Consider the following 14233-nt stretch of genomic DNA (forward strand, 5'->3'; position numbering starts at 1 on the left):
CTTCACTTGGTGAGAAGCAAGATTCATTCCATCTAAAGCCTTGCGTCTAGTGTTTCATTGCACTGCTTGGAACAGTAAACGTCTGGAAACCTCTCATTTAGAATTAGGAGGCAAACTCAACTTTTAAAAGTGTTGTTCATTTGAATCCAATATAATATCCCACCTAGATTTCAAGGTTGTAGCCAGGTGGTTTTACCGAATATACACAAGCACGTATATGCGTACTCGCACTTTTCCGAGGCTCATAGTACCTAAGATATTGTACAGATTCAATGATCTTTCAGCACATACCTCGAGCTAGAAGCTAAACTTTGATATTTCTGCAGACCGCAAGCAGTTAAAGTTGCCTTCAACATGCTCCATGGTCTTGTGACCAAAACCTTTGTCTGACTCTGAATAATTTAGGAACAATTAGAAACACATCCAGTACAGCATGAGTTTCAACAATATCAATTAGGTCCGTTACAGAGCTAATACCAGGTCATAATCTTCCTCATAAATGGCAAGGCGCATGATTCCTACACTCTTATTTGGGTAATAAAGTTCATATTTTTGAACACAAACAAGGAGGGGCATTGGCTAGCTTCTACAACAACTAAATAAATCAAGCTCCAGGAAAGCTTTGCATGTATTTCGCTCATCATACAGTTTAACAACCTGGATATGCATGAGTAGCGAGTATATAAAATAACAAGGTTTCTCTCCAGAAGCAAGGTAATCCAAGCCCCGGAAAACTTTCCAGGCTTATTTCATTATATATTGCATTCCTTCACTTTCCTATGACTACCAGCTGTGTTAGCAGGTTGTGGAAGCTATTAATAGATGAAGTACCCAACCACTGCAAAAATAACAATACTGCTAAATGAAAAGTTTAAATAAGGTGTGAAGCAGCCTCAAGTCTTTCTCTGTTGTCAAGCGAATGGACATCCATAGCAAGATGAGAACGATGGCTGGTCATAACTTGCGGAAATGAAGCTTCAATACTTGCATTATCTGCCAAGCCAAGCCTCTTTTTTCAGGGTATACAAAAATGCTCAACTAGCACCTGAAAGCTCCATCCATCAAATCAACAGACCTTGAAGATCAAAAGAGCAAAAAGCATCAACATTACGACAGTCTACGACAAAATTCGAGCATTAGATCTTGTGTATACCAGACATGTTTACATGAATTACTATCATGCTTTGACTTTCAATTTACACAGGAAAATAGTTGAACTACAATTCTATCCATCCAGATAACTGCTGCTAGGTTGCTACTAAGTATTGGGGAAAACCTTCAGAGTGGAAAAAATTTAACAAGCTATGTGCATTACAGTAATTGCCACCTAAGTTGCTCAACTCGGGTGCACGTGTCGGATACGGGTGCGGATCTAGAAGTCGGATTCTTCATGATCTAAATTCTAAGATTCAGGATACGAATCCAAGTACGGATATGGGTGCGGGGATTCGGCTAAAAGTAATTCAAATATCTAAAAACAGAGTAATAAAAATATGCCTAAATTATGAAACATTATGTGGAAAACATATAAGGTATTCCGAGAAGGAGAAATTTTAATCAAGAGGAGAATCCGAGGAGATAAAAAGGAAAATGACAATAGAAACTTCGTATACAAAGTATTCCATTTTCTTCAATTTCACCATAACATTTGTTTTGATTTCAAAAATCAATGCATTTGTCCCGAGATTTCTCCGTTGATTTTGGTCAAAGTACCTAAAATCGGTTGATCAGATCCCGTATGGATCCCACACCCACGTCGTGTCGACACGGGTGCGGCACCAAAAGTAAAGAGTCTGAGCAACTTAGATTGCAACAATATCTCAAATAAGGGAATCACACCATTTTTGGCTAATTTTCACACTAAAATAATCTGAAATAGGTTAAATTAGGAAGGGCCTTTATTTATATTCATGTATACTTGCGGATATAATTCAGAGATGCGTCGGAAACAAGGTTGTTGAGCATTTGTGCTAGAATTGCAAAAGATGCATCTTTAGCAAGACGGCAAGCCTTAGAAACACTAAGTAATACATCAAAACCTCAATGTTTCATATATTTCAAGCATTCAGGATAGAAAGATAAAGACGAACGACTAAAATTGTAGCTTCCCAGAGTATCCCTCCAACATGTCTTCCTTTTAGATGACATACACATAAACTTATCTTAGTCCTATTGATGACATAAAGCTTCCCAGAAATAACACATATTTTGTGAAGTCACTAAAACTCAGTACAGCAGCAAAGGTTTTTGCATCAGAAAAGTACTACATAAGAAATGAAATATAACTTAGCTAACCTCATGCTACTCCAAACGTTTGAAGCCTGTCACAGTGAGGAGTTGGGTACTTCCTGTTCCATTGTCGCCTTTGGAGTTCTATATGACAGTAACGACCAAGCATATTTTTGTAATCCCTGATAACATGGTCTTCAATGTTTTCTCGAGCAGGACTATCAAGAGGATATTTCTGATCAAATTCAGGCGATTTAACAAAATATTCTACTCCATGTTCTTCTGTAATCTTCCTAAACTGATATTGGTAGTTCTTCTGCAAAGAATACTCAGGCTCCGAGAAAGGAAGATAAGCAAGTAAGATGATAAGCAAAAATGGTAATAACTGAAGGAGGAGAAGCAAGTTAGGCCCAGTGGAACCTAAATCCTCTCTCTGTGGAGCAGCATTTGTTCTTGTCCTGTAAACATGAGATGTCCTAAACATATCAGAACGACCAAAAAATGCCCTGAAAATCTCGTCAGGATCAAAATCATCATCATAATAGCTGTGCCCAGTTCTCCTCCTGCGTCTAACATTATGCTGCTGATTATACTCAAATTCCTCAGCCAAACCAGTCTGGTCATACTGCCTCCTCGAATCATCATCACTCAAACACTTAAATGCCTTAGAGACTTTCTTAAACGCCTCTTCAGAGCCCGGAGCCTTATTTTTGTCAGGATGAACTTTCAATGACAGTTTTCTGTATGCTTTCCGGATCTCCTCAACTGAACTACCCTTCTCTAGACCAAGAATAGCATAATAGTCCTTCTTAGTCTTAATTTGCCTAATCAACTGCACGTGTTCTTCTGTATAGTTCCTCTCCCCGTCAGATACATCATCAGACTTGACACGACTCGTGACATTATTCACATTTTCAACATTTCTAACCTCACTTGAGGACCCAGCAGTTGACGACTCCAGATTTTCACAAGCAGACAAAAGATCTTCTACAGATAAATTACTGTTAAGGCGCCGTGCAATTCTAATAAACTTGAGCGCTCTCTGCTTATTGCCAGATGCAATTGCATCCTTCGCAATACCAATGCATTTTAAAGCCTCATCCTTGTTACTATCCATTCTATCGTTCAAATCAACAACTTCAACTCAACTCGACAAGAAACCTTAATCTGAATTTCGGCTCTGAAACAGAAACACTATCTTCTACGGATCACAATACACCCAGAGAAACAAGCAATCGCAATTTCGATTCACCTGATTACCAAAATACCAAACAAACTCAGAATTATCACACATAAACATGCAATGAGCATTTTACAGTATAGGTTAATATCTATCAATCAAGACAAACAAGACGCAATCTACTAGAGATCATGAGACACACAGAGAACTGATGAAAAATTCACCTGACTACCAAAAAAACATAACAAACTGCTCCAAAATTAACAGACAAGCAAGGAAGCACAATAGTGTTGATCAATAACATAAAATCTGAAAATATTACTAGAAGTTACAATTAGAACTTGAAACACATGGAATCGTATTACAAATGAACAAATAACCACTGAAAAATAGACATTATACAATCACATCACAATATTCACAGAGAAGCAACCGCAATTCAATTTACCTAATTAACAAGACACCTAACAAATCAAAATTAAGCAATTTGGCACCAACATCACATCATTAAAATTGAAAAAAAAAACTTAGATTAGAGCTTGAGTTGTCTAAAATTGCACTGCAAATGAACGAACGTCCACGAAAAATAGACAGTTTATTATAAATCACAATACTCATAGAAAAGCAATGAGCTCAATTCAATTTGTCTAATTACTAAAACGCCGAAAATTCACACCAAAAAACATGTAATAAAGCAAAATATTGATGGAATATTGACACATAGAGGCTTGAATAGCTTAGAATTGGCTTGCAAATATGCATATTCACTGAAAAATAAACATTCAAACAGAAATCGTGATACTCACGGAAGCAGAGATTGCAATTCAATACACCTGATTGCTAAAATAAATAATACTTACTCAAAGTTATCACAGACGAATGTGTAATGAAGCAAAAAATCAACTAGATATTAAATATTAGGGCTTGAATTGTTTATAACTTTACTACAGATGAACTAAATCCGCTGAAAATACACATTCTATCAGAAAACACAGACAAGCAACTATTGCAATTCAATTCTCCTAATTACCAAAATACCAACAATTACTCAAAATCACACGCAAGCATGTAATGAAGCATAAAAAATCGAAGAGATACAGAAAATTAGAGCTTGAATTGTCAATAAATGAATTAAATCCACTGAAAATTGCTTATTCTATTATGGATCACAATACACACAGAAAGTCGCGATCGCAAATTCAATTTTCCTAATTACGAAAATACCTATCCAATTGCTCAAATTCAAATATAAAAAAAGTAATGAAGCAAAAAAAATCGATGAGATATTGAAAATTAGGGCTTGAATTGTATGAAATTGAATTGCAAATGAATATCGACTAGGAAATTAATAAAACTCACCTTCTATCGGAAATGATGTCTGAAGAACGACCGACCGACGGGCAGACGGAGAAAAGAAAACTGGTGTTTCTTCTTCTTTGGAGAGTCGCCAAGAGGTAAAAATGATAACTATGTGAAGAGTTGTGAGCAGATTTGAGGTCTTTATAGTCGAACCAATTCACACGCGCCACATCACTCAACCAGTGCCCGATCAATATTAAAAAATAATAATTAAGTAAAATTATGAGTTTAAACATATTAAATCGTATTGCTTTAATAAATTTCAATACGCCTCCTATTTATCAATATGATATATCCAATAATAAAATATCTATTAAATTAAAGGAGACTTATATAATCGTGAATAACTTTTTTGTTCTGTATTTTTCCGTATTATATTATCTAATATTTAGCAATATTATTAATACAAATTTTTATTAGCATATTATTTTATTTATTATTTTTATGTGATACTCTCCTTTTAATATAATAAAAGATATATATTTTGTTATACTTGAAATATATTTTATTTTAAATTTTATTCTGTTAATAATATTGTCTGAATTTTAATAAATAAATAGACTTTTTATTTTAAAAAGAAAAAATAATATGATTTTAAAAAAAACTAAGAAATTAATTAACCTAAACCATCCCTAGTTAATTCTAGGTAAGTTAATTTCTTTGTGTCTTTTTTTTTATTTTTCATTTTCTTTTTTTATTTAAATAAAAATTGTGCCTATCCTTTAAAATTTTAGATCCGCGTGAAAATTACCTACAAAGTTGCACCGAATTGGTAGATTTTTATTTTTTATTTTTTTATTTTAAAACTTCAATTTATAAAGACTGCCAAATTTAAATAGGTAATTTCTTTATATATATTTTTATTTTTTATTATCAAATAATTTTAAAACTCCAACTTTTCCATAATTTTGTCCTAAAAATCTACATTATCTATGGTTGTGCTACTTGGCATCATATAATTATTTTACTTAACTTTATTTATTTATATATATATATAAGACCTTATGTTGAATCTTTGAAATCATCCATTTATTAAGACAATCTAATTGTTGTGGCATATATCATATTCCTCTTTCCTACTATTTTTAATAGTAGCATGTTTCCTAATGATATTCATTATAAAACTATGTGTTGAACTTAGTAACTATTACTACTCCTTCATATGGCTCTGATACCATTTGTGTTCTGTAACAACACTTTAAGAAATTGATATTGAAGCTTATTTGCAATAACACTTCAAGACAATTGTGGAAGAATCTTCCACCAATACCAAAAAATAATGAAGGTAAAGAAAAAGAATGAGAAGTCGCACCTTGTGTATTATTAGGGTAGTGAAGACAGACAACTTTTATAAAGAGATTCTTTAATAAAGCAGAGTGTAACACTCCTCAAATCTAGAGAAGTTTCAACATACGCTAAATATAGAATTTTATTTTTTAACTCTAAAATTATACTTTTATTACATATTTAAACTCTTATGATTGATTTTTGAGTTACTTCTATATTTATAAATAATTGGATATATAATTAAGGGAATACTAATAATTTTAATACTATTAATTATTAAAAGTAGGTATAACTAAATAATAGTTAAGTCAAAAAAATAAAATAAAAGAGAAACACAATAATAAAAGCACGTGTCAAGCTTAAGCCCATAAAGGGTTGTTGGAAGTCAAGATGCATAATAGCCTTATAAGAACAAAACAGAATTAACATTTTGTTTGCTCAATAAATAGAGGCAACTAACTATTCACGCAGGCAACAAAATTTCTAGGGTTCTTTACAAATCACTAATTCTTGAACTCAGGTATATAAAATTCCCAATTATTAATTATCCTGAAGTAGTAGTAGGTAAGAATTGAATAGTTAATTCTCTTCTTTCTTTGTATCAACATTAAATTTCATGTCTAGGTGTGCAACTTTAAAATTAATTAAAATGCACCGGTTGTTGTAGAATTAATTGTTTGACGGGTATAAATTGGACTGGGGCCTACGTATTGGCTCGATGAGTTTTGAAGTGAGCTGATATAACTCTTTACTAAAGTGGTTTAACTCATAAAAGCATGTGTAATGACTTGTCGGGAGGTTTTGTTTTGGTTTTTGGAGTGTTTTGGGACACTTAGTCCTTAAACGGAGGCTTAAGTCTTAGGATTTGGATCGTAGCCAGAACTATGTGAAGATGACTTAGGAATGAAATATCGTTGACTCCTTAGCTCTGTTGGGTGATGTTGGGCTTAAGGGCGTGTACGGATCGTATTTTGGACGTCTGTAGCTTAGTTAGGCTTGAAATGGCGAAAGTTGAATTTTTGGAGATTTTGACCGGCAGTGGACTTTTTGATATCGGGATCAGATTCCGATTTCGGAAGTTGGAGTAGGTATGTAATATTAAATATGACTTGTGTGCAAAATTTGAGATAATTCGGATGTGGTTTGATAGGTTTCGGCATCGGTTGTAGAAATTTAAAGTTTTAAGTTCCTTAAGTTTAAATTGGAGAGTGATTCGTGATTTAGCATTGTTTGATGTGACTTGAGAACTCGAGTAAGTTTGTATGGTGTTTAAGACTTCTTGGTATATTTGATTGAGGTCCCGGGGACATCGGGTGAGTTTCAGGTACTTAACGGATCAAAAGTTGGATTTGTGTTGTTGCTGAAGTCTTCAGGCATCTGGTTTTTTCGCACCTACGGTAGGGAGATAGCAGGTGCGGGACCGCACGTGCGGAGAGTCAAGTGCAGAAGTGAAAAATGGAGGAGTGGCCAGGGGTCGCAGGTGCGAGGTGGATTCCGCATCTGCGATGCCCGCAGATGTGTTAGAGTGATCGCAGAAGCGGTGAAGGACCGCAGAAGTAGACAAGCCTCCGCAGGTGCGCACACGCAGGTGCGATCCTTTGATCACAGAAGCGGACGTTGAGTTTTTAAGTGGAATCCGCACCTGCAACGGGAATTTTGCAGGTGCAGTGACGCAAATGTGGTGGTAGGTCCGCAGCCGCAGATGCGGAATAACTAGGCAGAAAAAAAAAATTCGAGGGTTTGATTCCCATTTTAATTTTGGGACTTTGAGAGCTCGGTGTGAGGCGATTTTTCGAGGTTTCTTCGAGAAGATTGTTGGGTTAAGTGATTCTAACTCGAATTGGGCTATATTTCATCAATCTATTGCTATTTTAATCATCTAATTAGGGATTTGAGTTGGAAATTTGGGGGGGAAATGGTAGAAACTTCATAGACTAAAATTTTGAGTTTTGGAAGGTAATTTGAGGTTGGATTCGAGTAAATCTTGTATGGTTAGACTCATGAGTAAATGGGTGTTCGTACTTTATAAATTTTACCCGATTTCGAGACGTGGTCCCGAAGAGACTTTTTGGGGTGATTTTCTAATTTCTTGCCATAGCTTTGATTTCATTAATTAGATTAGTTTCTTATAGTTATATTTATGGTATGTAATTGATTTTGGCTAGATTTGGGCCATTTGGAGTCAGATATTAGTGGAAAAAGTATTGTTACCGGATTGATTTAAGCTTGGTTCGAGGTAAGTGGTTTGCCTAACCTTGTATGGGGGAACTCCCCTTAAGATTTGGTACTGTTTTGATATGTGAGCATCATGTACGTGAAGTGACGAGTGCGTACTCGGGCTATTTATTGTAAAACTCCGTTTTTCACTGAGTAATAATCTGTTTCGCTTTAATTGAGTTATACTAGCATATGTAGTTTTCCTGTTTAGTTTAGAATAGCATGTCTATGTGCCTTAATTGCTTATCTGAACTTTGTACAACATGCTTAGTGAATTCCATGCTTCTTCCTTGACTTGTAATTGGTCTAAATTGTAGGATTTCGTATTGTAGTCGTTATTTCCATTGTTTGAGCTGCATATTTACTTTGGGACTACAGAACGGCATTCTGGGAGATCCCCTGCACATTTACTTTAGGACTATGGGACGGTATCCCAGTAGACCCCCCTACGTATTTATTTTGGCACTACGGAATGGTATTCCGGGAGATCCCCAAGTACATGTACATTTGGGACTACGAGACGGTATCTCGGGAGATCCCCTGTTGTTATCTTTGTGTAATGTACTGTTATCCTTTCTGTGATTTTCTTCTGTTTAAATTCAGTCTATACATTACTGTGATATTTTTGTTCCGTCTTACTTTATATATTTATACCAGTATGAGTATGTATAGGATATTCTAGAAAAGATTTAGACTTGAAAAATCACAAGAAGAAGTTTTAGAAAGAAAAGATTTTTGGGAGTATCCTCTATTTTGATAAGGGGTCATCGTCCAAGCTGAGGGTCCTGATCAAGACATTGACTTCCTGAAACTACTTGTGCCAAAGTAGGGAGCACATGAGTCTAGGGTTTCGTTGCTGAGAATTTACCTAGCCATCTAAGGTATGACACATGAACGCTGAGAACCATGAAGCGAGTGGCACCTCGTGGATTGAGCCTATTCGATCAGGTTGGGATCGAACCCATGTCGATCACACGGTGACTGAGACAGAATTAAGTCAGGATAGTTGGAACTCCCGAAGTATAAAGTGAAATATTTTTTTTCATAAGAAAGAAAAAGAAAAGAATTTTTTTTAGAATATTCATAAACTGCTATTATGAAATTATTTCAGAATTGTTCTTAAAAGCTTTATGTTTTCCATGCATTTAGAATCTTTGCTCATAATTTATATTTTATTAAAGTTTCGTCTCTTGTCGTTGAGACTCACTGAGTACAATGGATGGTACTGACGTTTTTTTTTTGGTACCTACGTTGGTTTACGGTACAATGTAGGAACTGGTTTTGCAGGCGAGCAGGCTACTGGTTAGGACTTCCCTCTCTTCCAGTGCTATTGGTGAGCTCCGCTTTTGTTCGTGGAGTATTCCTTTGAGTCACCTTTATTTAGTTATTTCTTTTTTTACTTGGAGAACTAGCCAGGCAATCTCATGTCCTAAGCAGTACGTCAGTTTATCAATAGAGGTTTCATAGACACAATAGATGGGTTAAGATTGAGATGTTTTTGATAATAAATTAGCAGTATTTTAATGGTTACTACGATAAAGTTTTGGAGTTGGTTTAGTTTAGATATTTAAATTAATTGAAAGAAACCACTGCTTTCACTCTAGGAAGTGATGAATTTTTGAAGTTGAATGATCGGTTATGTGTGCCTAATGTAGATGGTCTTAGGAAGGCCATAATGGAAGAATCTCACAGTTCGAGGTACTCTATCCACCCAGGTACTATCAAATGTATCTGGACTTGAAAGAGTTGTATTGGTGGAAAGGCATAAAGAAGTAGGTAGTAGATCATGTGGCCAAATGTTTGAATTGCCAGCAAATCAAAACCGAGCATCAGAGGCCTGGTGGTCTAGCACAATATATAGAGATATCACAATGGAAATGGAAGATGATTAATATGGATTTCGTAGTAGGTCTGCCTCGCACATACCGTAAGCATGATTCAATTTGGGTTATTGCGGACCGACTGACAAATTACGCGCATTTCCTACCAGTAAAGACGACAGATTCCGCAGAGCAGTATGCATAATTGTACATCAAAGAAATAGTTTGATTATATGGTACTCCAGTTTCAATCATATCTAACAAAGACCCTCAGTTCACGGCGCATTTTTGGCAGGCATTTCAGAAAAGATTAGGTACCAAGGTCAATTTGAGCACCGCTTTCCATCCAAATACCGATGGTCGGGCAAAAAGGACCATTCAGGCTCTCGAAGATATGTTGCGAGTATGTGTTATAGATTTTGGAGGTTATTGGGATGATCACTTGCCACTTATAGAATTTGCTTACAGTAACAACTATCAAGCCATCATTGATATGGCTCCTTATGAAGTGTTGTATGGGCGAAGATGTAGATCTCTAGTGGGTTGGTTTGAACCAGCAGAGGTGCCATTGATTGGTCCAGAATTTGTTTGTGAGGCCTTAGAGAAAGTACAGCTAATCAGAGAAAGGCTGAAAGCGGCTCAGAGTCGTCAAAAGTCCTATTCTGACAAGAGGCATCGTGACTTGGAGTTCATGGTTGGTGACAGGGCATTTTGAAAGTTTCACCAATGAAAGGAGTTACGAGGTTCCGTAAGAAAGGAAAACTTAGTCCTAGGTTTATCGGACTTTATGAGATTATAGAAAAGAAGAAGAAAATGGCTTATGAACCAGCGATGCCCGTTGAATTGTCCTTTGTTCATCCTGTCTTTCATGTGTCTATGCTTAGAAAGTACATTCATGATAAGTCACATATAATGCATGCCGAAAAGAAGGCTTGACTTATGAAGAGGTACCTATAGAAATTCTCGATAGGCAAGTAAGAAAGTTGAGAACAAAATATATAGCATCAGTAAAAGTTTGGTGGAGTAATCATGATTTAAAAGAGGCTATGTGGGAGCTCGAGGAGGATATGAAGAAGAAGTATTCTTATTTATTTGAGGAACAAGGTATGTGAACCTAGGTTTGGCTTGACATTTATATTTCATTTATTAAATAAAAATTAGCATGTGTTTATGTCCTTGCTAGATTATACATAGTTATTGAATAAATTTAGTTTCTGTCAGAGTATATTTAGTTATTAAATAATTTAGCACCGTGCCAGAGTATTTTTAATTATTAAAGTTATTTACTTTTTGTTGAAGTGTTGTGCTATAGATTTTGGTTGGTTATTGTGGTACCTCCTTGCCGGAGTGTGAGTAATTAGTTTATGATCTATGTATGGTGCCTATAAATGGCTTGTTATGGTATATTTGGTTGTGGTTGGTGTAGTTTTGGTATTTGTGACAGGGATAGTTTTTTGGATAGTCCAATTTACAAGGAAAACTCTGCCGAAATTTTTGAAAATTTAGGGAGTTAGCCAAAATTTTGAGTCCTTTGGGAAAGTGAGTAATGCTAAGAAAACTTAAGAAGTTCAAGGACCTATGGAATGATTGTTAGCTTATGAATAAGGTCCTAGCAACATCCGAGGACGAATGTTTTTAAGGAGGGAAGATTGTAACACTCCTCAAATATATAGAAGTTTCAACACACGCGAAATATAGAATTTAATTTTTTTAATTTTAAATTATACTTCTATTACGGATTTAAACTCTTGTGATTGATTTTTGAGTTACTTCTATATTTATAAATAATTGAATATACAATTAGGGAAATATTAATAATTTTAAAAAAGTAGGTATAACTAAATAATAGTTAAGTCAAAAAAATAGAAAAGAGAAACACAATAATAGAAGTACGTGCCAAGCCTAAGCCCATTAAGGGTTGTTGGAAGTCAAGAGGCGTAATAGCCTTATAAGAACAAAACAGAATTAACATTCTGTTTGCTAAAAAAACAGAGGCAGTAGACTATTCACGCAGGCAACAAAAATTCTATGGTTCTTTACGAATAACTAATTCTTGAACTCAGGTATATAAAATTCTCTATTATCAATTATCCTAAAGTAGTAGTAGGTAAAAATTGAGTAGTTAATTCCCTTCTTTCTCTGTATCAATATTAAATTTCATATCTAGGTGTGAAACTTTAAAATTGATTAAAATGCGCTGGTTATTGTAGAATCGATTATTTGACGGGTATAAATTGGACTGGGCCTATGTATTGGCTCGAGGAGTTTTGAGGTGAGTTAATATAACTCTTTACTAAAGTAGTTTAACTCACAAAAGCACGCATACACAGTATTTGATAAATTTCTTAAAAGAGTTAATATGTACTTAATTGGAATGAGTGAGTACGTATCAACTTAGAATTGTTCTAGCTAAAGTTTAGATAATTTATTATGATATATGTGCATAAATTTTAAGTTTTTTTTGTTATTCTTACATGCCATTTTCATATTGAAAATTCGTGAAGAAGCAAGAATCTTTAGAAATACTTTTGAATGTTTATTTCATGCTTTACATTTAAGGATACCAGTATGAGTATGTATAGGATGTTCCAGAAAAGATTTAGACTTGAAAAGTCACAAGAATAAGTTTTAGAAAGAGAAGATTTTAGGAGTATCATCTATTTTGAGAAGGGGTCATCGTCCAGGCCGATAGTCCTGATCAAGGCGTTGACTTCCTGAAACTACTTGTGCCAAAGTAGGGAGCACACGAACCGAGGGTCTCGTTGCTGAGAATTTACCTAGCCATCTAAGGTATGACACATGAGCGCTGAGAACCATGAAGCGAGTGGCACCTCGTGGATTGGGACTATTCGATCATGTTGGGATCGAACCCGTGCCGATCATACGGTGACCGAGATAAAATTAAGTCAAGATAGTTGGAACACCCGAAGTATAGAGTGAAGTATTTTTTTCATAAGAAAGAAAACTAAAAGAATTTCTTTTAGAATATTCATAAACTACTATTATGAAATTATTTTAGAATTGTTCTTAGAAGCTTTATGTTTTTCATGCATTTAGAATCCTTACTCGTAATGTATATTTTATTAAAGTTTCCTCCCCTATCGTTGAGACTCACTAAGTACAATGGATGGTACTGACGTTCTCTTTTGGGAACTTCGTTCTCTTCCAGTGCTATTGGTGAGCTCTGCTTTTGTTCGTAGAGTATTCCTTTGAGTCATATTTATTTAGTTATTTCTTTGTTTACTTGGAAAACTAGCTAGACAATCTCATGTCCTGAACAGTGTATCAGTTTATCAAATAGAGGCTTCATAGACAGTAGATGAGTTAAGATTCAGATGTTTTTATAATAACTTAGCAATATTTAGTGGTTACTATGATAAAGTTTTGGAGTTAGTTTATTGTAGATATTTAAATTAATTGAAACTATTTGATTAAAGTATTGTCTTGTTGCATATAAAGTTTAAAGTTATAATATATTTGATAAGCGTACATGCTTCTCTCAGTCAAGTTTAGTGATCAGGTGACGGTCACGGGTTGTTCAGAAAATGGGTCGCGAGACAGAGGCCCGCCTTATAACGTTCGGGCACATTATTTAAAGTTGTTAGAATAAGGATCCATTATATAAGGATCCTATCGGATTCAGTTAGGAACGGGCTTTTCTTTTTAGAAATTTAATTTCATAAGTTTTCTCTTTTGGAAACAACGTACACAGTTTTTATTTATAAAATTTTTGAATAAAATTCAAAAAAGATCTATCCACAACCTCGACTTATCCAGGTATTGCTAATTTTTGTTAATTCCTCTTATATTAGGATTCATTTAGCCTAAATGATAGGCTAAATAATTTTGTGTTGAACTTAAAGCACAATACGCTACTGTGAACATATTTTGTTATCGTTAACAATTGTATCACCCAACGATTCTAAGTTTGAGACTACAGAATCCAGGCAATACAGTAGTCCAGACAAAAAGCCCGGGTTATGATTTCATAATCGGACGTCCCGTTGAAAGAAGTTGTAGCCGAGTATTCGGGTTTTGGGTTTGCTTGACAGGACTATTCGCTTAACATGACCGGTGTCTCGGTAAAAACTTTCCTTTTAGTTCCATCAAAGCGATCTAGAACACAAATTAAATTGTTTTT

At 34.9% G+C, this 14233-nt stretch overlaps 1 protein-coding gene across 1 annotated transcript; it reads right to left on the reverse strand.

Annotated features, from left to right (window-relative positions):
- Nucleotides 1-582: 582 nt before the first annotated feature.
- On the reverse strand, nt 583-4914 carry LOC107825773 (chaperone protein dnaJ 49-like). Its single transcript, XM_016652683.2, has 3 exons — nt 4769-4914; nt 2296-3481; nt 583-1075 (listed from the first exon to the last, which is right to left on the reverse strand). Exon 2 carries the CDS (start codon nt 3344-3346, stop codon nt 2297-2299), a length of 1050 nt encoding a protein of 349 aa, XP_016508169.1. The 5' UTR covers nt 3347-3481; nt 4769-4914; the 3' UTR covers nt 583-1075; nt 2296.
- Between the last annotated feature and the right edge of the window lie 9319 nt (nt 4915-14233).

Source organism: Nicotiana tabacum, chromosome 20 (assembly GCF_000715075.1).
Source record: "Nicotiana tabacum cultivar K326 chromosome 20, ASM71507v2, whole genome shotgun sequence".
NCBI classification, from domain to species: Eukaryota; Viridiplantae; Streptophyta; class Magnoliopsida; order Solanales; family Solanaceae; genus Nicotiana; species Nicotiana tabacum.

Bases quoted from the DNA above. Each gene is read 5' to 3' on its own strand.
- LOC107825773 (XM_016652683.2), bottom strand. From the start codon at position 3,346: ATGGATAGTAACAAGGATGAGGCTTTAAAATGCATTGGTATTGCGAAG.